At 42.3% G+C, this 27,778-nt stretch overlaps 1 protein-coding gene across 1 annotated transcript in view; it reads right to left on the bottom strand.

Annotated features, from left to right (window-relative positions):
- Positions 1 to 27,778, bottom strand: part of MAP4K3 (mitogen-activated protein kinase kinase kinase kinase 3) — a 1,235,976-nt gene that overhangs the window by 1,072,591 nt on the left and 135,607 nt on the right. The window contains exon 2 of the mRNA XM_073628950.1: positions 7,446 to 7,503. Within this exon, the coding sequence (XP_073485051.1) occupies positions 7,446 to 7,503 (58 nt within the window). The remainder of the gene's footprint in view (positions 1 to 7,445; positions 7,504 to 27,778) is intronic.

Raw genomic sequence — 27,778 nt, 5'->3', positions numbered from 1 at the left:
CACAGGAGCACCAATGTACACTGTAAGCCAGCCTTGTTAACATTATGATAAAAATCAAGTACGCCAAGTAGGCACACGCACTGCTTTCTAGCTCCTGCAAGCACAGAAATAAGACAGCTGCTTGTCTCTATGGTAACAAACATATTGCTGGAATCCTACAGAACAGACATCTAGTATGCTTTTAAGCCTGAAGAGCCCAAAGGCTCTTCATGATTACCCTGAATAACATGCTGTTTTCCCTGTTTTAATGAAAAACCAAAACTATGAAAAGCATGGCATAATTTAGACTTTTCAACACAGTGCAGTAGTGTGTGTATATATACAGTATCTCACAAAAGTGAGTACACCCCTCACAATATTTGTAAATATTTTATTATATTTTTTCATGTGACAACACTGAAGAAATTACACTTTGCTACAATGTAAAGTAGTGAGTGTACAACTTGTATAACAGTGTAAATTTGCTGCGCCCCTCAAAAAAACAACACACAGCCATTAATGTCTAAACCACTGGCAACATAAGTAAGTACACCCCTAAGGCCTCATGCACAGGAGACGCTGTTAAACGCGCGTTCAGAGGCAGTTGGACACTTTTTTCAACTGCCCCTGAACCCATTCAATGTTATCCTATGTGTCCATGTACACAGTCTTGATTTTTGGCGTTTTTAGGCAGTTGCGTTTAACATCGTTTTTCCAGAAGCAAAAAAATGGGTTCAGACGCAAAAGTTTTCCACGTTTCAGACGCCAAACGCAGCTAAACGCCGGTACCGCGTTTAGCCACGTTTGCGTTTATAAGTGTTTTAAATGAACATTTTACGACCCAAATTTGAGGCCTCATATCTCGGGCCACTTGGTGCTAGGAACTCCAAATTTGGTGTACTAACACAGTGGAACTAGCACTACAACATAATGTGGGGTTCCTAGCACCAAGTGGCCTTGAGATATGGGGCCCCAAATTGGGGTCACAAAATGTCTTTCTCTGCTGCAGAAAAGTGCTTGACATTTTGCGACCCAAATTTGGAGCCCTATATCTCGGGGCCACTTGGTGCTAGGAACCCCAAATTTGGTGTGCTAACACAGTTGGACCAACACTATAACATATCCAAATTTGGGGTTCCTAGCACCAAGTCGCCCCGAGATATGGGGCCCCAAATCAGGTTGGAAAATGTCATTCTCTGCTGCAGAAGTGCTTGACATTTTGCGACCTGACTTTGGGGCCCCATATCTCGGGGCCACTTGGTGCTAGGAACCCCAAATTTGGTGTGCTAACACAGTTGGACTAACACTATAACATATCAAAATTTCCTAGCACCAAGTGGCCCCGAGATATGGGACCCCAAAGTCAGGTCGGAAAATGTCATTCTCTGCTCTGCAGACGCTTCTAGACGCAAACGCGGCTAAATGTGGCATGCAAGCACGGCAAAATGGGCGTTTCTAAACGCTGGTTTCAGCTTTTAAAAACATGTGTTCAGCAGAGTTTGCACCGGCATCTCGTGTGCATGAGGCCTAAGTGAAAATGTCCAACTTGGGCCCAAAGCGTCAATATTTTGTGTGGCCACCATTATTTCCCAGCACTGCCTTAACCCTCTTGGGCATGGAGTTCACCACAGCTTCACAGGTTGCCAATGGATTCCTCTTTCACTCCTCCATGATGACATCACGGAGCTGGTGGATGTTAGAGACCTTACGCTCCTCCACCTTCCGTTTAAGGATGCCCCACAGATGCTCAATAGGATTTAGGTCTGGAGACATGTTTGGCCAGTCCATCACCATTCCATCACCTTTACCCTCAGCTTCTTTAGCAAGGCAGTGGTCATCCTGGATGTATGTTTGGGGTCATTATCTTGTTGGAATACTGCCCTGTGGCCCAGACTCCGAAGGGAGGGGATCATGCTCTTTTTCAATATGTCACAGTACATGTTGCCATTCATCGTTCCCTCAATGAACTGTAGCTCCCTAGTGCTGGCAACACTCATGTAGCCCCAGACCATGACATTCCTACCACCATGCTTGACTGTAGGTAAGACACCCTTTTCTTTGTACTCCTCACCTGGCTGCCGCCACACACACTTGCCACCATCTGAACCAAATACGTTTATCTTGGTCTCATCAGACCACAGGACATGGTTTCAGTAATCCATGTCCTTAGTCTGCTTGTCTTCAGCAAACTGTTTGCGGCTTTCTTGTGCATCATCTTTAGAAGAGGCTTCCTTCTGGGACAACAGCCATGCAGACCAACATAATGCAGTGTGCGGCGTATGGTCTGAGCAATGACAGGCTGACCCCCCCACCCCTTCAACCACTGCAGCAATGCTGGCAGCACTCAAACGTCTATTTCCCAAAGACAACCTCTGGATATGACGCGGAGCACGTGCACTCAACTTCTTTGGTCGACCATGGCGAGGCCTGTTCTGAGTGGAACCTGTCCTGTTAAACCGCTGTATGGTCTTGGCAACAGTGCTGCAGCTCAGTTTCAGGGTCTTGGCAATCTTCTTATAGCCTTTGCCATCTTTATGTAGAGCAATAATTATTTTTTCAGATCATCAGAGTTCTTTGCCATGTGTCATGTTGAACTTCCAGTGACCAGTAAGAGAGTGAGAGCAATAACACCAAATTTAACACGCCTGCTCCTCATTCACACCTGAGACCTTGTAACACTAACGAGTGACATGACACCGGGGAGGGAAAATGGTTAATTGGGCTCAATTTGGACATTTTCACTTAAGGGTGTACTCACTTTTGTTTCCAGTGGTTTGGACATTAATGGCTGTGTGTTGAGTTATTTTGAGGGGACTGCAAATTTACGCCGCTATACAAGCTGTACACTCACTACTTTACATGAAAAGATATAATAAAATATTTACGAAAATATAAGGGGTGTACTCACTTTTGTGGGATACTGAGATATAATATATATATATATATATATATATATATATATATATATATATATATATACACACACACACATATACACACACATACACACACACACACACATATAAAAAGTGTTTACATACAGTCAGGTCCATATATGTTTGGACACAGGCACACATTTTAGTTTTTTTTCAGGTATTTAATTACCGAAACATATTCAAACTATAGTTATATGGGTATGGGATAAATACTGAGCAAAGGGTCTGAATACTTAGGACCATGTGATATTTCAGTTTTTCTTTAATAAATCTGCAAAAATGTCAACAATTCTGTGTTTTTCTGTCAATATGGGGTGCTGTGTGTACATTAATGAGGAAAAAAAATGAACTTAAATTATTTTAGCAAATGGCTGCAATATAACAGAGTGAAAAATTTAAGGGGGTCTGAATACTTTCTGTCCCCACTGTATATATATCTGCAAAAATGTGTCTCATGTAGACATGTGTCTATGTGCCACATGCAGACACAAGCCCATGCAACACGCGTCACATGCCTTACGCAGACCCGAGCCTATGCAACATGTGTCATGTGCCTTATGTAGACACGAGTCTATGCAACATGTGTCACGTGCCTACGCAGACATGAGCCCATGCGACATGTCACATGCCCACGCAGACATGAGCCCTTGTGACATGTGTCACATGCCTGCATAGACATGAACCCATGCGGAATGTGTCATGTGCCCACGCAGATATGACCCCATGCGACACGTGTCACGTACCTTATGCAGACATGAGTCTATACGGCATGTGTCATGTACCTTATGCATACATGAGTCTATGCGACATGTGTCATGTGCCTCACGCAGACATGAGTCTATGCAACATGTGTCATGTGCCTTATGCAGACATGAGCCTATGCGACACGTGTCATGTGCCTTATGCAGACATGGGCTTATGCGACATGTGCCTTACCTAGACATGAATCTATGCGACATGTGTCATGTGCCTTACGCACACATGAGTTGCGTCTATGCGACCCAAGAGTCTATGCGCCTTATGCAGACATGAGTTGAGTCTATGCAACACGAGTCTATGTTGCTTATGCAGACATAAGTTCAGTCTATGCGACATGAGTCTATGTGCCTTATGCAGACATGTTTTTAGCAACCATGTGTTTTTAGCAAACCATGTGCTTTTAGCAAACATGAATTTTTAGCCACATAGGCCTTTAGCAAACATAGGCCTTTTAGCAACATAAGCTTTTTAGCAGCACAAGTTTTGTTTTTTGTTTTTGGAAACTTTTAGCAAGCATGAGCTCTTAGCAAGCATAAAATTTTAACAAACATAAGCTTTTAGCCCAGTTAACAAGTATGCACCCATACCTCCCAACATTTTGAGATGGCAATGAGGGACACCTACTAGCAAATGTATGTAGGCATAGAACACGCCCCTTGTCACACCTCCTTAAAGAAGAATTTACCAAAAAAAAAAAAAAAAAAAGATTAATTAAATCCACAAGGGTTTTTTTTACCACTACTATTCCCTTATGTTGGCTTTTAAAATTTACAAATGCAACAATTTAGAATTTGGATGAAAGGTTTAGCACTAGAAAACACTTTTTGAAAGATAAAAATTACATCTTATATACAACCATATAGATCAGACCAAAATGAGGGACAAATGAGGGGGAAAGATGGACAGAGGGACAGTTGGGAGCACCTGTTAAACTGCACCAAGCCCCATACTAGATTTGTGTTAAATGCACATTATTCTGGAGACACACCACTTTAAAGCGCACTGCTAGGGGTGTATCGACTTATGCCGCGTACACACGACCGTTTTTTTCGTCGGAATAAACTCTGAAGGTTGTTCCGAAAGAGTTCCGCTGAAACTGTTTTGCCTACACACGATCACACCAAAGCCATCTAGAACGCGGTGACGTACAACACGTACGACGGGACTAGAATATAGCAATAGCAACAATAGCGAGTAGGCAATAGCTGCCATCTCGTACTTGCTTCAGAGCATGCGTCCTTTTTGGAACCGTCGGAACATCATACAAATGAGCGGTTTTCCCGATAGGCACTGATTCCGTCGGAAAGATTTAAAACATGTTCTATTTCTAGGTCCGTCAGAATTTTTGAAAAAAAAAGTCCGATGAGGCCCACACACGATCGGAATGTCCGATGAAAAGATTCCGTCGGACTTTTCCTGCCGGAAAGTCCGACCGTGTGTATGCGGCATTACAGTTTTTTTAATAAAAATTGTTGGTCTTTACTGTTTATAGCTCAAAAAATAAATAAAAAAAAAAAAAACGTAGCAGTGATCAAATACCAACAAAAGAAATCTTTATTTGTGGGGAAGAAAAATACATAAATGTTATTTGGGTACAGTGTCGCACAACAGCGCAATTTTCAGGTAAAGTAACGCAGTGCTGTATGGGGGGGGGGGGGGGGGGGGGACGGACTTTTAAAAAGTCCCCCCCCCCCGATACAGTTAGGACTTTTCAGTTTTTAAATAGGTTCTAACCTTTTTTACTTCTGTCAGTTTGCTACATGTGCAACATTTTAGGTTATTTACTAGGGGTGCCGAAATTAATCGTTGCATCGATGCATCGCGATTCGGGTGTCCCCGATGCGGCATCGATGCATAAGGACCGGAAAATCGATGTCCGGTGATGTCATTACTAGCCCCGCCCCTCCCGGGAAAGCGTTCCGAGCGTATTTTTAAAATGACTTCATTTTAATGAATGTTGTATGACAATAGATGCTGTGCCCCCGCTGTATGTGCTTTTTAAAAAACAATGTCACTTTATACCGAATTTCGCCGTAGTAGTACGATCATGTGACTCCCGGCCCGTCCCACCCCTCTCCGCTCTCCTCTTCCGTCTCCTGAGTCCTGACGTCAGAGGGAAATTTCTCAGTCCCGCACGCCTCTCTTCTGATACGATAAGTATAGTCAGCAGGCGGGACTGAGAATTCCCCGCTGACGTCACACGTGAGAGGAGAGCGGAGAGGAGAGGAGTGCGGAGAGGGGCGGGACGAGCCGGGAGTCACATGATCGTACTACTACGGCGAAATTCGGTATGAGGTGACATTGTTTTTTAAAAGCACATACAGCGTAGGGCACAGCATCTATTGTAATATAACATTAATTAAAAGAAAGTAATTGTGGGGGGTTAGTGATGGCTGCATTTAATGGACACAGGTGGCTGCGTTTGACGGGCACAAGTGGCTGCGTTTGACGGGCACAAGTGGCTGCGTTTGACGGGCACAAGTGGCTGCGTTTGACGGGCACAAGTGGCTGCGTTTGACGGGCACAGTAAGGCTGCATTTGACGGGCACAGTAAGGCTGCATTTGACGGGCACAGTAAGGCTGCATTTGACAGGCACAGTAAGGCTGCACTTGACGGGCACAGTAAGGCTGCACTTGACGGGCACAGTAAGGCTGCACTTGATGGGCACAGTAAGGCTGCACTTGATGGGCACAGTAAGGCTGCACTTGATGGGCACAGTAAGGCTGCATTTGATGGGCACAGTAAGGCTGCATTTGATGGGCACAGTAAGGCTGCATTTGATGGGCACAGTGAGGCTGCATTTGATGGGCACAGTGAGGCTGCATTTGATGGGCACAGTGAGGCTACATTTGATGGGCACAGTGAGGCTGCATTTGATGGGCACAGTGAGGCTGCATTTGATGGGGGAGGTTCAGTATTTTTCAGTTTGTTTGCGCCCCCCAAAAAAATTTTGAGCACCAGCTGCCACTGGTCCAGCACAGAGACAGTACAGGGAACTTCACAGGGCTGTTTGTCATCTGTGGATTCTATCCCTTCTGACCTCCAAGCAGCCGTGTGTGTGTGAATCTCTGTACCCTGTAGTGCACCAGATTAGTGCACTTTTTAGGGAGTGAGGTTATTTTTAATTCAAAGCAGAGTTCCAGTCAATTTTTTGTTTATTAGAAGTCAGCAGCTACAAAAAAAGTGCATCTTCTGACTTTTAATAAAAAGACACTCACCTGTCCCACAATCCAGCGACGTGGCCACCCAAACCCTCCATTCTCTCCCCTGCCTGTTCACAGCGCTGGCAATACTACTGTGGGCATCTGGCTGTGACAGCTTGCAGCTTCACAGCCGGGTGCGCATGTCTCACCGCGCTGTCCTGCATAGCCAGGCAATCTTTGGGGAACTGTGATGTGTCCCAGAAGATTGCAGGGTGGAAGGGCCGCCTAGGCGGCCCAAGCGGAAGTGGGAGCTCGTCAGTAATCGTGATGCATCACAGAATCGAATCGAATCGTTGACCAGATAATCGTAATCGAATCGAATCGTGAGACCAGTGATGCGCACCCCTATTATTTACTGGCGTTAAACTGCTTAAAATTAAATAAAAACTACAAATTAGTCATGTCATAAAGCTTTTAACCAGTAGCATACACACTCATTAATATGAACATGTATGCAACAATACTTTTATTTGTATTCACCTTTCTACTTTATGTACTGATACCCATTTTTCACACCACCACCCCTTTCACCAGTTTTAGAAAATAAAAGCACCACTGACTTCTTACCTGGTTCCAGTTTGATCACCTTAATTGCTGCTAGTTCTCCAGTGTTGACATTCCGAGCCTACAAGACACAAGGCGAGCAAGATTTTTATGTTTTTTTTTTATTATTTTTATAGATGCATACTAAATGGTGCAAACAAAATTACAACACAATGGCAATAGTAATGATCATTAAAACACAAAGTTCAGTTGTTGAAGCTTTTGTCATTTTATGGGAAACCTGAATTGCATAGCCAGTAATTCAGGATGTGAGAACACGAGCAACAGCAACTCTAATCATGCTCCTGAGGAATATGTTCTTGGCGAAACACAAGTTTCACACTACTTAAACCCAACTACATAGTGTCTATATAGCATAATTTGGGATCATTTAATAGGAAGCTAACATCATCTCACATGCTCTGGATTCCAACTTAAAGTGGTTGTAACCCTTATGCCCCGTACACACGGTCGGATTTTCCGATGGAAAATGTCCGATCGGAGCGTGTTGTCTGAAATTCCGACCGTGTGTGGGCTCCATCGGACATTTTCCATCGGATTTTCCGACACACAAAGTTGGAAAGCAGGAGATAAAATTTTCCGACAACAAAATCCGTTGTCGGAAATTCCGATCGTGTGTACACAAATCCGACGGACAAAGTGCCACGCATGCTCAGAATAAATAAAGAGATGAAAGCTATTGGCCACTGCCCCGTTTATAGTCCCGACGTACGTGTTTTACGTCACCGCGTTCAGAACGATCGGATTTTCCGACAACTTTGTGTGACCGTGTGTATGCAAGACAAGTTTGAGCCAACATCCGTTGGAAAAAATCCTAGGATTTTGTTGTCGGAATGTCCGAACAAAGTCCGACCGTGTGTACGCCCTATAAGAAAAAGAAAAAAGAAAAAAAAAGAAAATACCTGGCTGATCCTGCCTGGTGCTGCCCTCCCCTCTGTAAACTGACCATGTTTATCATGGCAGCTGAGCCATGATACAGTAGTCAGTTTACATGACTCTGTCATCCCGCTGTCTCTCCTCTCTCCCCTGCCTGTCAGCTAGTCTCATGGCCGATCTGCTCCCCACCCCTCCCCTCCTGCTGCTATATTAACTTTGCTTTCTTAATAGAATCCCTAATAATGAAGTTATGTGGCCCAATGTATGTACTTTATAAAAAAAAAAATTAGCTTTATATCTTATTACTGAGCCGGACGCTCTCCTATCCTCCTCCCGGCTGACGTCAGCAGGAGATTCTCAGCCCCTCCCGCTGTAGTTCTCAAATCGGTGAGGAGAGTGGTGGGCGGTCATGTGAGTGCCGGGAGGCACTCTGAAATCAGGTATAAAGCAACAACTTTTTTATAATACACATAACTTAATGGAACATAGGGGATTCTATTAAGAAAGTAAAGTGGCTTTACAACCACTTTAAATATAGCATGGGGCTTTCATGTGTCTTGCACTGAGGAGAGGCTTCCGTCAGGCCACTCTGCCATAAAGCCCCGACTGGTGGAGGGCTGCAGTGATGGTTGACTTTCTACAACTTTCTCCCGACTGCATCTCTGGAGCTCAGCCACAGTGATCTTTGGGTTCTTCTTTACCTCTCTCACCAAGGCTCTTCTCCCCCGATAGCTCAGTTTGGCCAGACGGCCAGCTCTAGGAAGGGTTCTGGTCGTCCCAAACGTCTTCCATTTAAGGATTATGGAGGCCACTGTGCTCTTAGGAACCTTAAGTGCAGCAGAAATTCGTAACTTTAACCAGATCTGTGCCTTGCCACAATTCTGTCTCTGAGCTCTTCAGGCAGTTCCTTTGACCTCATGATTCTCATTTGCTCTGACATGCACTGTGAGCTGTAAGGTCTTATATAGACAGGTGTGTGGCTTTCCTAATCAAGTCCAATCAGTATAATCAAACACAGCTGTACTCAAATGAAGGTGTAGAACCATCTCAAGGATGATCAAAAAAATTTGGACAGCACCTGAGTTAAATATGAGTGTCACAGCAAAGAGTCTGAATACTTAGGACCATGTGATATTTCAGTTTTTCTTTTTTAATACATCTGCAAAGATGTCAACAATTCTGTGTTTTTCTGTCAATATGGGGTACTGCGTGTACATTAATGAGGATAAAAAATGAACTTAAATGATTTTAGCAAATGGCTGCAATATAACAGAGTGAAAAATTTAAGGGGTCTGAATACTTTCCGTCCCCACTGTATATAGCGAAAACAGTGATAAGTGAACTAACTCCACCTGACGTGTGTGTCCCAATGCAGGAAGCCTACCGCTGCCTGAGGGACAAGAGGGCTTGCGTGGCGAGACTTGATCCAAATCTCACGTTTGCTGGTCTAGTGAGACAGAGGGAATCAAAATGCAACCTATCAGCCAGCTGGTTGATAGGAGAAACAGTCAGAAACAAACTTTGGCAGCTAAAGAAAGCAGGTGTTTACTTCAAAAAGGAAAAAAATGCATTCTCTTATAGTTAGGGGCGTTAAGCCACCCATTTTTTTTGCACCTAGCATATTCTTTAAGCCAGCGGTCCCCAATCTTTTTGGCACCAGGGATCAGTTTTGTGGAAGGATTTGTCCACGGCCCGGGAAGGGGACCATTGGTGTTAGTGCTTCAATCATTCCGACACCATGGGTGATATGGTGTCAGAATAATGGGAGCAGATTATTTCTATTATTCCACTGTAATGTAAAATGGAACAACTCACCAGATGCAGCTTGTCAATGTAGTCTGCCACTGCAGCCACAAGCTACAGCTTGTCAGCCACCAGATGCAGCTACCGCCTCAGCAAGGAATCCTGCATTACAAGATCAGGAGCAGGGACCCGGGCCATGGCCCGGGGTTTTGGGACCCCTGCTTTAAGCAGGTTTCTATTCTATACAGCTCTTTTATGATGCATGAATGTGATTGGGTAACCATAAGCACCATTTCATCTAGGACTGTTTGCAGTAGGAAACAAACCCCTTCTTTTCATTTCAGTCAATTCCCTAACATCATGAATTGTGTCAGTGCATTTTCATCGATAGCCAGAAAAATCTGTAGAGCAATGGTGAGTAGTAATTATAGAAACAGATTTTCTATATTCTGGACCTTCAAATTCTCATGTGATGTTTCAGTGTTAAAACATCAAAGGCTGATAGTGAAATTACCCAGAAGCACTTGTTTCTTATATTCCTAGATCTAAGGCTAATAATACATTATTCTTTTTTTTTTTCAACCTTTGGGTTGAATGAAAAAAAAAAAAAAAAAAATTAGCCGGTTCCCCTACCCAGGCACTTGATGTGAATAAGGGAATCACTTCTGCTGCGTTATTGTATTCTGACAGTTGAGAGACTTCCCTGTCAACAGAAAATAGGGATCAGTGTTGCTGGCTGTATCCGGTGGGAAAGATTGATCAGGAAAACCCCAACAGGCTGTCTGTACACAAGTTAACTGATAGATCGTATTTTGATCCTTGTATAGGCAGGTGTGGTTGTACACAAATCGATTGATAAATCAACTTGTGTACAACCAGCCTGCTTATACATGGATGAAAATACGGCCAGTCCCTGCTGAACCAGATGAATTTCGACACGCGCACATTTATTTTGCTCAGTCTGATATTTACAAATGTATGGTTTTCACCCAGTACTAAAAATAACTTACAGAAAACAATATGCTATTCCTGATTACTATCTGCAAACAACATCTGCAATGAATGTATTTAAAGATGAGCATCTTGTAAAGCGGCTTGTTTATCTGAAGGCCTGCCTTAAATTCCCAGGGATTACTTCGGCTTTAACAACATTACATCTAACTGTATTTTAAATGGCTTTAAAATCAATGGATTAATTGGACTGTATACAGTCTCGTTAAGCTAAATAGCATAATGCGCTTGATTAAAGAACAGTTGTTGAAATAGTAGTATATAGTAAATAGTAATAATGAAAATAAAGCAATCTCTAGCGATGAACAATCGATCTGTAAAAATATATTCAAGTAAATCAAACCCCAGTATATCCTGTTTAATATACACTAGAATACCAAAAGTATAGTGATGCCTGCCTTTACACGTACATGAACTTTAATGGCATCCCAGGCTTCCGTCGGGCAGAGTGGCCCAATGGAAGCCTCTCCTCAGTGCAAGACACATGAAAGCCCGCATGGAGTTTGCTAAAAAAAAAAAAAACACCTCAAGGACTCCAAGATGGTGAGAAATAAGATTCTTTGGTCTGATGAGACCAAGATAGACTTCTGGCCTTAATTCTAAGCGGTATGTGTGGAGAAAACCAGGCACTGTTCATCACCTGTCCAATACAGTCCCAACAGTGAAGCATGGTGGTGGCAGCAACATGCTGTGGGGGTGTTTTTCAGCTGCAGGGACAGGACGACTGGTCACAATTGAGGGAAAGATGAAAGCAGCCAAGTACAGGGATATCCTGGACAAAAACCTTCTCCAGAGTGCTCAGGACCTCAGACTGGGCCGAAGGTTTACCTTCCAACAAGACAATGACCCTAAGCACACAGCTAAAATAATGAAGGAGTGGCTTCACAACAACTCTTTGATTGTTCTTGAATGGCCCAGCCAGAGCCCTGACTTAAACCCAATTGAGCATCTCTGGAGAGACCTAAAAATGGCTGTCCACCAACGTTTACCATCCAACCTGACAGAACTGGAGAGGATCTGCAAGGAAGAATGGCAGAGGATCCCCAAATCCAGGTGTGAAAAACTTGTTGCATCTTTCCCAAAAAGACTCATGGCTGTATTAGATCAAAAGGTGCTTCTACTAAATACTGAGCAAAGGGTCTGAATACTTAGGACCATGTGATATTTCAGTTTTTCTTTTTTAATAAATCTGCAAAAATGTCAACAATTCTGTGTTTTTCTGTCAATATGAGGTGCTGTGTGTACATTAATGAGGAAAAAAAAATGAACTTAAATGATTTTAGCAAATGGCTGCAATATAACAAAGAGTGAAAAATTTAAGGGGGTCTGAATACTTTCCGTCCCCACTGTATAACAGCTTCAACTCTTCTGGGAAGGCTGTCCACAAGGTATAGATGTGTGTCTATGCGAATGTTTGATTATTCTTCCAGAAGCGCATTTGTGAGGTCAGGCCATGATGTGGGTGAGAAGGCATGGCTCGCAGTCTGTGTTCTAATTCATCCCAAAGGTGTTCCATCGGGTTGAGGTCAGGACTCTGTGCAGGCCAGTCAAGCTCCTCCACCCCAAACTCACTCATCCATGTCTTTATGCACCTTGAGCCGCACTAAAATCACTTGTACAGCGATGACAGGTTTTTTTTTTCCCTTTCATTTGGCCCACCGGGTTGGACTATAAAAAAAAAAAAATAAAATAAAACATCTAGCCAGCTTAAAGCAGCCCATAGCTTAGTCCGTTTTTTGTTCAACCAGAGGGTTGAATGCAAAATACTGACTCGATTACCCCATCCACACACTTGATGTGGATTGTTGAATCCTCCCCACTAAGCTATTGTATTCTGAAGCGTCCCCACTATCAGAGAACACTGATCAGAATTGCAGGCTAGAATGCATCAAGATAAAAAAACCTTCCGACCCCTTTAAACTATCTACTGATCTAAGAACCCTTTTCAATATGCAGAAGTTTGTCCTTTTTTTTTCTACAGGCACAAACAGTGCCCTTGTCTCCTCAGTGATGACCCTAAAGTGAGCAACTTTCCACTATGTTCACTAAATGGGACATTTATGTAAAGCTATAGAATGCTACTGTCAGGATACATGGGTTGTGTTTAGTGGTGCACCCAAAATTTGGCCACCAAAAATGATCACCCGAAAATGGCGTTTTCGGCATTGGCTAAACGATAATGGTGCACTAAAAAAGGGGTGCGGTCTGCCCAAGGTGCCGACCATTGCGGGGGTGTTATCCAGGCATGCCCCAGTCATCCTCTCCTCCCTCTTCACGCAGAGCGGCAAACTTTAAATTGTCCGAGTGGCAGCAGTAACAATGTCCCACCTCCTGTAATAGACGGCACACTGATCCAATGGCGGGACATTGAATCAGTGTGACGGTATCACAGGAGGTGGGACATTGTTACTGCGGCCGGTAAATTCAAATCCAGGACCATGGGATATGATTGGTTTCTGCTGACCTCTACTTTCATAACAATAGATTTTAGAACAAAATTCTAACATAGCTTGATTCAAAATAGAGAAACTGAACATCTAAATGTATTTTTTCCCCCCTTTCACAGATTGAGGTAGGAATGCAAGAATCCTTGCATTCCAAAGTCCAGCTGCTTGGGTGATTAATCTCCTTTGCAGATGTGACACACATAATATTCAGGAATTTCCGGTTAAAAAATGTTGCACTTGGTGAACATTATCATTTACAAATATTTCTTCAACTCTGGGGAAAAAAGTACCATGTTAATAACTCCATAAAAAGATATTAGAGTGTCACAAGCAGTCAAATGCAATAGTCTGAAATTTGTGAACAGTTGTAAAAGAGCAGCCTCACATGCCTGACAGGTGTGCCCTATTCACACCTGAGCATTTGTAGCTTGAAGCCTCAAGCTACAAAATGCTGAGGAAAAAAATCAATTATTCTCTATGGAGATGGTTCACATCTCCACTCCAAAACGCAAGAAGCAAAACACCTGAAGCTCAAACAAGTTCTGGAGCTTTTTTTTGTCGCTCAAATCGGGCAGATTTGGGCATTTCTGGAGCGTTTGTATTCCCATAGAAATTAATGGAAACGCTCCATTTGAGCGTCCTATCGCGTTTCTATGCGCATTTTGCCACTTTTATCTGCTCAAGTGAAACAAATTTCCATAAAGGAAACGGCACAGGAAATGCACAGATCTCAATTTTTGGTTAGCAAACATGGAGGAAAGCAACATGGATGAGGCAGTATCTTTTACAGATCAGGAGAACTTTATCCAAATGGTAAAGCAGTACCCCCGCCTCTACGATTCAACAGACCCATGATGCAAGCTTCGAGCGAGCAAGAGGAGGGCATGGAACCAGATTGCCAGCCAAGTGTTCACAAACTGGGCAGACATAAAAAATGCCCATGTGAAGGATGATAATGGTAAGATAAACCCCTGCAAACTGTAAACACACAAATCCCAGTTCTGTCAGGAGAGGAGAGACAGATTGTGTGTTTCTACTAACTAGGAACAACGACCTGGCTTCTCCTCTAGTTAGTCACATCCCCCCACAGTAAGAAACACATGAGGGAACACATTTAACCCCTTGATCGCCCTCTAGTGTTAACCCCTTCCCTACCAGTGACATTTACACAGTAATCAGTGCATTTTTATAACACTGATCGCTGTATATGTCAATGGTCCCAAAAATGTGTCAAAAGCGTCCGATCTGTCTGCCGCAGTCCCAATAAAAATCACTGATCACCGCCAAAAAAATAATAAAAATGGCATAAATCTATGCCCTATTTTGTAGACGCTATAACTTTTGCACAAACCAATCAATATACGCTTATTGCAATTTTTTTACCAAAAATATGTAGAAGAATATATATCGGTCTAAAGTGATGAAGAAATGTAATTTTTTTTAAATTGGGGATATTTATTATAGCAAAAACTAAAAAATATATTTTGTCTTCAAAATTGTTGCATTTTTTTTGTTTATAGAGCAAAAAATTAAAAACTGCAGAGGTGATCAAATACCACCAAAAGAAAGCTCTATTTGTGGAAAAAATTTTGTTTGGGTACCATGTTGCACAACCGCGCAATTGGCAGTTAAAACTATACAGTGCCGTATCGCAAAAAATGGCCTGGTCATTAAGGGGGCAAATCCTTCCGGGGCTGAAGTGGTTAATCTGTGCAAGACTGTGCTGCCTGGGCTCATACACAATCTGGTTAGAGGTCTGACAAAACAGCAACATGCCGTGGCACTACCATTTCATGCTAAGTAAAATTTTTGATTAACCAGGGAGCAAGAGCATTTTTGAAAGACAGCGAATCAAATCTGAGACTGGGTGCAAATTCCTATAGTAAAGGTGTGTCATACATATACTTTAATAATTTATTTTACACTGCTAGAGGTCTGCCAGGAACAAAAACTTATCACTGGAGGGTATATTTCCTAAATAAAGCTTAAGTAAAGAAATTTAGTAATGTCAGACAATAAGGTAATTAAACAGTATAAGTTATTTGAATTGAATAATTAGTGGTGCCAAAACTACGCAACCACAAAATCATAATATATACATTGCAAAATTAAAATAGTGAAGAGCGACCACACCCAGCTGAGCAGCAGGGTGTATTAAAGTGGTTGTAAACCCTTACAACACACTTTTTGCTACAGGTAAGCCTACAATAAGGCTTACCTGTAGCTACCCTGGATATCTCCTAAACCTGAACTTGCATGTGGCGACATCGTCACATGCGCACTGAAGCAAACGGAAGCAATGGCACGCAGGTCCCGTTGCTTCAGTTAGACTGTGCCATTACCGGCGGCTCCCGCAAAATCATCGCGCCTCCGGCCAATCACATCGCCGGAGTCCACAATACCCGCAAATTTTTCCAGAAAATCAAGTATTGATAATGTTGCGCACTGTGGACAAAGGCAAATCTAGATCTCTGGAGATGGGCTTGTAACCTTGAAATTGTTGATATTTTTCCACAATTTTGGTTCTCAAGCCCTCAGACAGTTCTCTTCTCTTCTTTCTGTTGTCCATGCTTAGTATGGCACACACAGACACACAATGCAAAGACTAAGTGAACTTCTCTCCTTTTTATCTTTAATTTCTGGAGTGCCAACAAGTTCGGCCATGACTGTGTGTGTATATATAAAATTATATATATATATATATATATATATATATATATATATATATATATATATATATATATATATATTTATTGACTGTTGCTAGTAGATTCAAGACATTAAATCCAAAAGGAAAAACTCTTCTCAGTGCACGTGTCTACATCTTCATAAGAGTGATAAATCCAATATAAGTGATCAAGCACACCACCGTGTCCTCACCGGTCTCTATATGGGCTCGCCTCACATGAAGGCCTACCATAGGGTCTAATAGCACCCTCCCCTCAGGGGTATAAATCCAGCAATCTGTTGTTCCTCTATCCTCATAAGGACTCCCAATCACTCAGATGCTGTTCCTTGTAGTTAAATGTCATAAGGGCAGAAAAAAAACTCATAGTTTTACAGTTTAAAAATAACTTGTAATAAAACCACAGTAAAGAACTCACATTTACAGATGCCCTGTCCTGGTGCATGCAAGTAAAGCTCTTGTATGATAAAGATAGACAATACCTGGATCACTGAAACATTATACAACCCCTGGCAAAAATTATGGAATCACCAGTCCCTGAGGATGTTCCTTCAGTTGTTTATTGTTGTAGAAAAAAAAGCAGATCACAGACATGGCCAAAAACTAAAGGAATTTCAAATGGCAACTTTCTGGCTTTAAGAAACACTAAAAGAAATCAAGAAAAATAATTGTGGTGGCCAGTAACAGTTAGATTTATAGAACAAGCACAGGGAATAAATTATGGAATCACTCAATTCTGAGGAAAAAATTATGGAATCACCCTGTAAATTTTCATTACAAACACTAACACCTGCATCAGATTAAATCTGCTTGTTAGTATGTAGGTAAAGAGGGTAAATCATCACGCAGTGTTGCACAAGATGTTGGTTGTTCACAGTCGGCTGTGTCTAAAACATGGACCAAATACAAACAACATGGGAAGGTGGTTAAAGGCAAGCATACTGGTAGACCAAGGAAAACATCAAAGCGTCAAGACAGAAAACTTAAAGCAATATGCCTTGAAAACAGAAAATGTACAACAAAACAAATGAGGAACAAATGGGAGGAAACTGGATTTAACATCTGTGACCGAACTGTAAGAAACCGCCTATAAAGGAAATGGGATTTACATACAGAAAAGCTAAAAGAAAGCCATCTCTAACACCTAAACACAAAAAAACAAGGTTACAATGGGCTAAGGAAAGGCAATCGTGGACTGTGGATGATTGGATGAAAGTCATATTCAGCGATGAATCTCGAATCTGCATTGGGCAAGGTGATGATGCTGGAACTTTTGTTTGGTGCCGTTCCAATTAAATTTATGCAGACGACTGTCTGAAGAAAACATGCAAATTTCCACAGTCAATTATAATATGGGGCTGCATGTCAGGTAAAGGCACTGGGGAGATGATTGTCATTAAATCTTCAATAAATGCACAGGTATACATTAAAATTTTGGACACTTTTCTTATCCCATCTATTGAAAGGATGTTTGGGGATGATGAAATCATTTATCAAGATGATAATGCATCTTGCCATAGAGCAAAAACTGTGAAAAAATTCCTTGAAGAAAGACATAAGGTCAACGTCATGGCCTGCAAACAGTCCGGATCTCAATCCAATTGAAAATCTGTGGTGGAAGTTAAAGAAAATGGTCCATGACAAGGCTCCAACCTGCAAAGATGATTTGGCAACAGCAATCAGAGAAGGCTGGAGCCAGATTGATGAAGAGTACTGTTTATCACTCATTAAGTCAATGCCTCAGAGACTGCAAGCAGTTCTAAAAGCCAGAAGTGGTGCAACAAAGTACTAGTGATGTGTTGGAGTGTTATTTTGTTTTGTTTGTTTTTCATGATATCATAATTTTTTCCTCAGAATTGATTGATTCCATAATGTATTCCCTGTGCTTGTTATATAAATCTGTTACTGGTCACCACAATTATTTTTCTTGATTTCTTTTAGTGTTTCTTAAAGCCAGAAAGTTGCCATTTGAAATGCCTTTAGTTTTTGGCCATGTCTGTGATCTGCTTTTTTTTTCTACAACAAACAACTGAAGGAACATCCTCAGGGACTGGTGATTCCATCATTTTTGCCAGGGGTTGTACATTACTCTTTTTTTAAAAGGTTTTGTTTCTTTGAGGACAAAAGCTATGTATGAGTGGATGTCAACTGGAATATCTGCTTAAAGCAGAGTTCCACCCTGAAAAACATTTTTGCATATTCACAGTCCTTTACTAGTAGTAAGAAACATTTGGGGGGAAAACTATTTTTTTACTCACCAAAAACGCCCTGTTGCTCTGTAGTGGCTCCTAATCTGCCACTTCCGGGTCCGCGGTGCTCATCACTTCCTCCCTCGCCTGTGCTCCTGGGAAATGTGAGTCATCATTTCCCAGGAGTCAGTGGGCAGTACTGTGAGCAAAAATTGCGTTTCCTGACAGGAAATGACGCAATTTAAGGCGGATCACATCTATGTTTCCATAACAATGGGGCGTGACCTTCCTCCGTCGTCCGTTATGGCAAACTTCGAAACAATCGGCTCTACGGCTGGCGGAGCATTGCGCATGTGCGAGATCAAGAGGTGCATGCTGGTTACCCAGCATGCATCTCTCCATCGCAAATCCAGGAAGAGATTGCAATTGGGCTGCACATGCCCACAATTATCATGACAACGGCCAGAAGAGGATTTTCTAAATAGTAAGTATATAAAAAAAAAAATAGAATTCGTATCAACTAGCAAACATATATAAAGTTTATTTGTGTTATTAATGCATTATGATGGGATGTGTGAAAAAAAATAATAATTCTGTGGCCAGAACTCCGCTTTAACACAAGTATAATAAAAACTGATGTTGCACTCCTACCAAAGTTGTGCAATATTTTATTTGATGTATACAGGGTATCCTCTCAGTGCATGTGTTTAAATTACAATAACTGATTCATCGCCAGTTAATGTTTGGTGAAAGTGACCAACACTGTACAAATTCACTTAAAGATACCTTGTCACCAATCCGTGACTTTATCAGTAGATACTATTGAGAAAAAGGACAGGATACATACTCACTAGTCAACAGTGAATATGTTTTCTGTTACAGCTGTCATTTTACTTATTTTCATTATGACACTCCTTGTACTATAGTACTCACTTGGAATATGCAGTTTTGTTTTGGGCACAACAGTTCACAATATGAATATTAGTGATTTGGAGGAAAAGCAGAGATAGGCAACCAAACAGATAAGAGGTATGGGGTAGATCTCTGTTTTGCCTCTCCAATCTAAACATAAAAGTGTGATTTGTATAACTGATCCAGTTATGGCAAGATAGCTGTATTTAGGGACTCAGAAAATGATAATCCAAAACTCTGAACATCAGATCAGGTCAAAGATCGTAGCATGTTCAGCTCCAGCAGTTACATGCGATCAGAACAGAAACAAAAGACAAAATTGAAAAGAAGGTGGGACTTGCTAAACAGATCAGCTCCTAGCTACAAAGGGAGGAAGGGACAAAATTAACAAACAATGCATGTGTAACATGACTCGCCTAGTCGAAATCTAAGATTTTAAATGTTAAATAATTGAGATTCGTATTCAAATATTAGGTAGAGCCTCCATTAACCACTTAAGGGCCTAGTCATTAACCCCCTTATTTTTTACTATAATAAATATCCAAAAAAACATTTTCTTCACCAGTTTAGGCCAATATGTATTCTTCTACACATTTTTGGTTAAAAAAAAAAAATCCCAATAAGCGTATATTGATTGATTTGCACAAAAGTTATAGCGTCTACAAAATAGGGGATAGATTTATGACATTTTTATTATATATTTTTTTTTTTTTTTACCAGTAATGTCGGGGATCAGCGATTTTTAGCGGGACTGTGACATTGCAGGGGACAAATCGGACACTTGTGAGGGACCATTGACATTTATACTGCGATCAGAGCTAAAAATAGCCAATAAATTACTGTATAAATGTCACTGGCAGGGAAGGGGTTAACACTAGGGGGCGATCAAGGGGTTAAGTGCTCCCTAGGGAGGCGTTTCTAACTGTGGGGGGGGGGGTGTACTGACAGGGAGTAGAGAGAGATAGCTGCTCCTGATCACTAGGAACAGCAGCTCTGTCTCTACTTCCCTGACAGAATGGGGATCTGTCTGTTTACATTGACAGATCCCCGTTCTGGCTCTCTGAGGAGCAACCGTGGGTCGCCGGCGGGCATCGCGGGCGCCCCCTAGAGCTCTTGAGACAGCCAATGTACACCTAGAGCGATTCGCGCAGCTGTGCCAATCTGCTGCAGTATAATGTCAGCGGCTGGTCAGCAAGCAGTTAAGGGCACTCCTGAAAGAGAAGAAAGGGGAGAACAAAGGAATAATATGACAAACATTAACACACTGTAAAGCATGAAAGTCACTACTGGTGCCTGTAAGGTGGCACAGAGGGTAGTTTATGAGTGCATATCCAGAGTGGAAGGCGGCAACATGCACCCATCCTTCTTACCTTCACTTGAATTAAGCTCTTCAGAGGGTAAGGAAGCAACATGTACTAGTCCTTCTTACCTCCTTTGAATCAAGTTGTTGGTTTAGAAGACGAATCCTCTTCTTTGGACAAAAGAAGTACCAGTTCAAATGTAGAATATGTGTGAATTGTGATGGCGGTCATTGTTCAAGATGTCAGGTGGGGACGACCATAAAATGTTCAGAAAAGCAGTAGCTGCTACTGCATGAGTGTCGCAATCAGCAGGGTTGAGGTACATAGACACATATAGTAGTGCCACTGTTTGGATTTGAGAACCCTTTGATGCGTTCTACATGGTTACTGACATACATAGAAATGTTTTGTTTGGTTATGTATCAATCCCAACACTATCTTGCTGTCTGCACAAAAGTGAAGAGAGTCTATTTCAAAGTCCTATTTACATTTTATTGCTCAGCAATTTCAACAGTCAATACCACTGGAACGGTATGTGCTGGTTTTGGGGTCAGGTTTGGCTTACCGAAGGAAAATCCACTTTGAGGTCGGCTACCACAGCTATTGCTTCAGAGAAAAAAAAAGTTGTTCTAGTGCCAGACTCTTTCCACATTTCCCATCTTTGTTGTTTCTCTTTGGCTAATAGGATGTCCCAATCTCTGCTTTTAGAAGTAAGCGGTTTAAGAAGTATCTTACCCTGAGCTTTCAAGGGTGCTATGAAATCCAGAGGATTGTAAATGTTGTTCACAGCAGACAAATACCCTTGCTTCGTAAAGGGCTTGTCACAAGTTGATGCCTGAAATGTGATTGTGCCTTGATTGACATCACAAATCAATCCGGGGCTACACTACGTAAGGGGAAGATCTGTTCTTAGTTTGAATCCCTTTTACACTACACTTAGGATGGTTATCAGAAGTAGGGTTGTCTTAATATGGATCATTTGTGTGAGTACTTGTACTCGCACAAATGCTCCTGATGCCTAATCCGATACCTGCAACCGGTAGTCGGCGGGCGGAGCAGAGATCGGGTAAGCTGGCCAGGGCAGGGATGAAGGGCGCCGCCGCATATTCTGTCCAAAACGGTGCCTGGAGCCAACATTCAGTAAAGGGAGTGACGTTCCGTGTCTCAGTCGGGAGGGTAAACATCACAACGCCCATCTTGGTACACCCTGCACTCGGCTGCAGTAACCCAGCAGCGGACATCTTATTACACCCAGTAGCGGACATCTTGTTACACCCAGCCCATATTGTTGATGCAGAGTTTGAAGGGGTGGGGGGGTCGGCCTGTCAGTGCTCAGACCATACGCCACACGCTGCATCAAATTGGTCTACATGGCTGTCATCCCAGAAGGAAGTCTCTTCTAAAGATGATGTACAAGAAAGCCCACAAAGAGTTTGCTGAAGACAAGCAGACTAAGGACATGGATTACTGGAACCATGTCCTGTGGTCTGATAAGACCAAGATTAACTTATTTGGTTCAGATGGTGTCAAGCATGTGTGGCGGCAACCAGGTGAGTACAAAGATAAGTGTGTCTTGCCCACAGTCAAGCATGGTGGTGGGAGTGTCATGGTCTGGGGCTGCATGAGTGCTGCCGGGACTGGGGAGCTACAGTCCATTGAAGGAACCATGAATGCCAACATGTACTGTGACATTCTGAAGCAGAGCATGACGCCCTTCCTTCAGAGACTGGGCCGCATGGCAGTATTCCAAAATGAAAACGACCCCATACACACCTCCAAAACGACCACTGCCTTGCTAAAGAAGCTGAGGGTAAAGGTGATGGACTGGCCAAGCATGTCTCCAGACCTAAACCCTATTGAGCATCTGTGGGGCAACCTCAAAACGGAAGGTGGAAGAACGCAAGGTCTCTAACATCTACCAGCTGTGTGATGTCGCCATGGAAGAGTGGAAGAGGACTCCAGTGGCAACCTGTGAAGCTCTGGTGAACTCCATGCCCAAGAGGGTTAAGGCAGTGCTGGAAAATAATGGTGGCCACACAAAATATTGACACTTTGGACCCAATTTAGACATTTTCCCTTAGGGGTGTACTCACTTTTATTTCCAGCAGTTTAGACATTAATGGCTGTGTGTTAAATTATTTTGAGGGGACAGCAAATTTACACTGTTATACAAGCTGTACACTCACTACTTTACATTGTAGCAAAGTGTCATTTCTTCAGTGTTGCCACATGAAAAGATATAATAAAATATTTACAAAAATGTGAGGGGTGTACTCACTTCTGTGACATACTGTAAGCTATGCTCAATAACCATTGTGAATACAAACACAATAATGGAAAACTAGAAACCTTTTGAAAAGTGAAAAGACATTCTGAAAAGCAAGCTTAATAGTGAATAAATAACTAATATTTCTCTGAAGGGTCAAACCAAACAAAAGGGGGCCACACCCCAAAATGCATAACCACTTCCATCGACATCACACATGACATCACAGCCATTTTGTAGGCCTGTAACACTTCCCTGCTGCCACGGTGGTTCTCATCCATGTCATATACACAACTCAGTCTGCTGCTTTTGCTGGCTCTTCCTGGTTTTGCCCTGGTCAACTTCCAAGCACCTTACATCACATCCACGCGGAGGGGCTTACTCCCCATCGACCGCCTAGAAGATCACCACCTGCTGGAGACTTATTGATACACTTTTTAATGTCTTTCAAACGTGAGTGCATCTTTATTGTTTTTCATTTTACCAACATGTTTTAATAAATGCAACACTTCTTGCCGGTTCACACAGGGGCAACACGACTTGCAGGCCGACTCACAGAGGCGACCTGCACACGACTTCAGCGGCGACTTGCAAAACGACCTTTGTATAGAAGTCAATGCAAGTCGCCTGAAGTCGCCCCAAAAATAGTACAGGAACCTTTTTCTAAGTCGGAGTGACTTGCATCGCTCGTATTAGAACGGTTCCATAGTACAGAACAGGACGGGACTTGTCAGGCGGCTAAGTCGCCTGACAAATCGCCCCTGTGTGAACCGGGGCTTAGGTAGTGGCACTTTTCTTTCCTTTTTTTTTGTTTATACATGGTTTGCTGATGGGAGCCTCCCCAGATCCTGCTTGGAAGAGACTGCCACTAGTTTTTTTTTTTTTTTATGGACCTTTCTCAAATACTAAAAAGACTCCTTTCACTCGTTTATCATTCCTTGCCTATTGTATGTTTTTTTTTTTTTTGGGGGGGGGGGGGTTTGACAGTTGCACCAGTGCCCCTCTTTTTTGCGCCTGTATACATTTAGAGTGCTAATGCCATTTACAGATCTCATTTCAGTTACTGTTAAGTTTCCACTGCTGTCTGTCTGCTCCCCGGATTAGTAAACTTTTCTATTTGTCCTGATAACCATCATCTCTAGGACTGAAATTAAAGAAAAGTCAAAATTTTAAGATGACACCACAATTGAATTAGAGGGAACATTTTTCAAAACAAGGGGAGGAAAGTGCACCAGAGATAAGCCACGTCCATAAAACATTGAGGATACAAAATAAGGTAGTACTGAGTATTACCAGGGAGGCGGACTTTTTAGGCTAAGAAACAGTGGAGAAGATATAGCAGTATAAAAAATATAAATTTATTGAAAAATACAAATGACAAAAAAAACAAAAAAAACAAAATGACAGTTGTAACATAAAGCATCTATGATTATTGTGCAGTGAGCCCTTGTATGTCTACGCGTTTCGCCGCTAGGCTTCCTCAGGACACGGCCAAGGTTCACAGATGAGACAGAGAAGGAAATATGTCTCTCTATCTTAAATTGAAATGCAAAAACATGCAAATCACGGTAGGATGAGAAAGTTCAATCAGCAGTTAGAAAGTATATTGGATATCGCTAAATATCTCAGCAGGGGCATGTAGATAATGTTACTAATTATGGGAACAGCCATTAGAGGGAGGAAGGCCAACACCGGATGCACCAATTAGATACAGGATTTAGTATCAGCAATGCTGAAGGCTCAAAATAATCCCATCGCTGCATATTCAGGATACAAATACTCCAGCGTGCCCCTGGGAGACAGCATTACACTGCACACAGGGAACATTTTTCAATGGGGACAACTGTTCTGATGTCAACTGTTCAAAAGAGAAAATTTCCCTCACTTTGTAGAGATTTTCTCGTTCACACATGTGTCGAATTTTGAACAAAGCAATGCTCATTAACCACTTGTGAGATGTAAACGCTCACCTCACATTATACCCCCTATGTGAGGTGAGCATTTAGATCTCACAGGTGGAGGATTGGCACTTTAGGAATTTGTTTCATTCACCTCATGATGGATCAACACTTGGATGAGATTATTTTTCGTTTGGATTTATAATTGGCTTATTGGAGCATTTATTGACTATTTGAATTTTATCATACTAAATTAGTTTACTGGCAGATTGCACTTTATGTATATATCAGTTTTCATTGTATATTTCTGCACTTCCAGGAATTTTTTAGATGTTACATAGTTACAAAGTTACATAGTAGGTGAGGTTGAAAAAAAGACACAAAAAATAGAGGGGACACTAGAGAGAAGAGGAAATTGCTGCTCACCCCTTAAATTGGAATGAAAAAGGAAAAGTTTCCCCACAGTGGGGTTTTTAGGCAGCACAGTAACAGATATAGTCAATGTTGTATGAAAAAATATAACAATTTTATTGGATGATATACCATCAGAGTTAAAAACAATGAGCTCCAGTGGAAATTACTTTAAAAATTGTTGGCTGAACATACATAAGCAGACATTTATTCATAACAATACTTCATATCATGAACATTAAACCTGACGCGTTTCAACCCCTATAATTGGGGTCTTCTTCAGAGGGTCAGTCTGCTGGAGAGAACACGTAAATAGAGTTGATATACACATATAAGTTCCATTGGTATAAATATAACATTAACTACATTAACCATGTAATACATCAATACAGTATAGTTACCAAATAATGTATGTCCAGCGAAAGAAAAAGATTCCCACATGGAGATCCCTTTAAAAGGATATGTTGCTTTACCCTCTTCCCCAAGGGGAGGATTCCAAACACCTCTACCGCCACCGCAACCCAGACCAGGATGGTGAGAAGCAACGTGGCTTACGAGAGGTCACACTCTTGAGCACCGCCCGCCAGAGCAGACGGCCGGAAAGCACCAAAACACCTGCGATGAAGATTTGCAAGGCAAAATAAGTAAAAGCCCATAATTAGGTAGTCAGATTTATTCTATGGACAAAGAAAGCCACTGGGGGATCAAGGTCATCTGTGTTTATAGATGTAATATATATGGCTCAAGTCAAAGGAATTACGGACCATATTTATCTGATATGTTTTTAAAGGTAAATAACATAAAAGGTTCATAGCTGCAAGGGTATTGGTAAATACTCTATCTGTGCTCAAGTAAAAGTGGTGGTGACGGAGTGAGGAAGGTGAAAGGGGTGAAGAGTGAAATACAGCATGCAATCTAGATGTGTGATAAATTGTAATAAACTACTAAAAGGGTGTAAATAAGTGCTGGTGGATGGAGGGAAGGGAGGAGGGGTTGTTTAAAGGTAGTGATGTGAAAACAAAATTTTACCTCAAAAAGTGCTAGATAGCGCATGTGGATGCATCAAATTGTCCCATATGACTATACTGTTACTTGTTAGCCAACCCGGAATTGGTCACAAGCTGTATAGGACTCAGGGGGTTAGTATCCAATCCTGAGTCAACCAGTCTAAGAACAAACAAAATGTATATAAAATTATAAAGAATATGACCAAACATATCGTTGGTAGTCAAAGAATAATAATAATAATAGGGGTCAATGAGCCCTAATTGCGCGGGGCAAAAAGATGCTATAACGACACATGGCTAAAGGGGTGTACTTACTAAGTGGTAGCCGAGAGTGACAGCAGGAGTGGTAACAAGCAGCAGAGGGTGTTTGCAGTTCACCGGGTAAGAAGAGATTGAAGGCATGTTACAAATACCGGTTTTTATATCTATAAATTAAGGGGGTGTGTATACCTTGTCACAGTCCATCCCAGGTGTGTGCAATCCGCCGATAATTCCATGGAGGGCAGCATGGCGGCCATCATGGCAGCCGAGTGTGGTCTCCCCGGCGTTCCGGAAGAGCTAAGCTCCGAGATCTCGTCATTCTCGTCGAAATCTCGCGATGTCTATGACGCCCCGCGCATGCGCAGTGACGGAAGGCATCCAAGAATGTTCCGGAATGCCGCCGGCAAGGAGGGAGAGATCCCCAACGCGGCGCGCGGTGGCCACCCAAGCGTCCAATGGGGAACATGAGGGGGGGGAGCCGCCTGCACGGGCCGGCCCGTTCCCCCCCCCTTGCCGGGAAGGCACGTCACAGGTCACTCCCGCTCCGGAAGTGATAGCGGAGAGAGCGCTAGAGCTCCCCTAGTTGGAGGAAAAGCACATTCAGAAAGGGGACACAACTGCAAGTTGTGAACATGACATATTATCTACTCTTCACAGTTAGAGTTAACACCATTGTTACATATCTTATGTGTATATAACTATGTAAGGAGCATCAGTGGAAAATAGGAAAAACTCAATCATATGCATTGATAGCTTCACACCATCAAATTAAAAATAAAGAAAGACAGTAAATCAGAAAAATAAAGAAGATGGAATATGATTGAAAATACAATGGGATCGGTGCAGGGGGAAAGGGAAAGAGGAACAGGACATGGTCAGCGATACTGATTGTTTTTACTTCTTTGGATTGTATTCATTCTAGCCAATCCAGAGAAGAGCATGACTATTGTGTTTTGCCAGAGACAAAGCCCTTTAAAAATGGAGCAAATGAAATAGCATCGTTCAATCCTGGGAACGAGGTAGAATTTAAATTAAATATCCACCTCTGTTCGTGCTGCAGCAAGATTTTGTTCCAGTCGCCGCCTCGCGCTGGTATATGGATTCGATCGAGCGCGGCGAAAGATACTTTGGGCATTCTGTAATTGTGGGTTTCCATCACATGTCGCCCAAGTGGTAAATACGGGTTGCCGATTTGCATATGGTAAATGTGTTTAGATATGCGCCGGTGAAACTCTTGCTTGGTCTTTCCGACGTAGTGTGCTCCACATTCGCAGGACATGAGGTACACTACACCACGTGTTTGACAGTTGGTGAAATGTGCCGGTTTA

The sequence above is a fragment of the Aquarana catesbeiana genome, linkage group LG04 (genome assembly GCF_042186555.1).
Source record: "Aquarana catesbeiana isolate 2022-GZ linkage group LG04, ASM4218655v1, whole genome shotgun sequence".
Taxonomy (NCBI): domain Eukaryota; kingdom Metazoa; phylum Chordata; class Amphibia; order Anura; family Ranidae; genus Aquarana; species Aquarana catesbeiana.
Note: the sequence above shows the minus strand (reverse complement) of the source record. Positions and strands in the feature narration are given on the sequence as shown.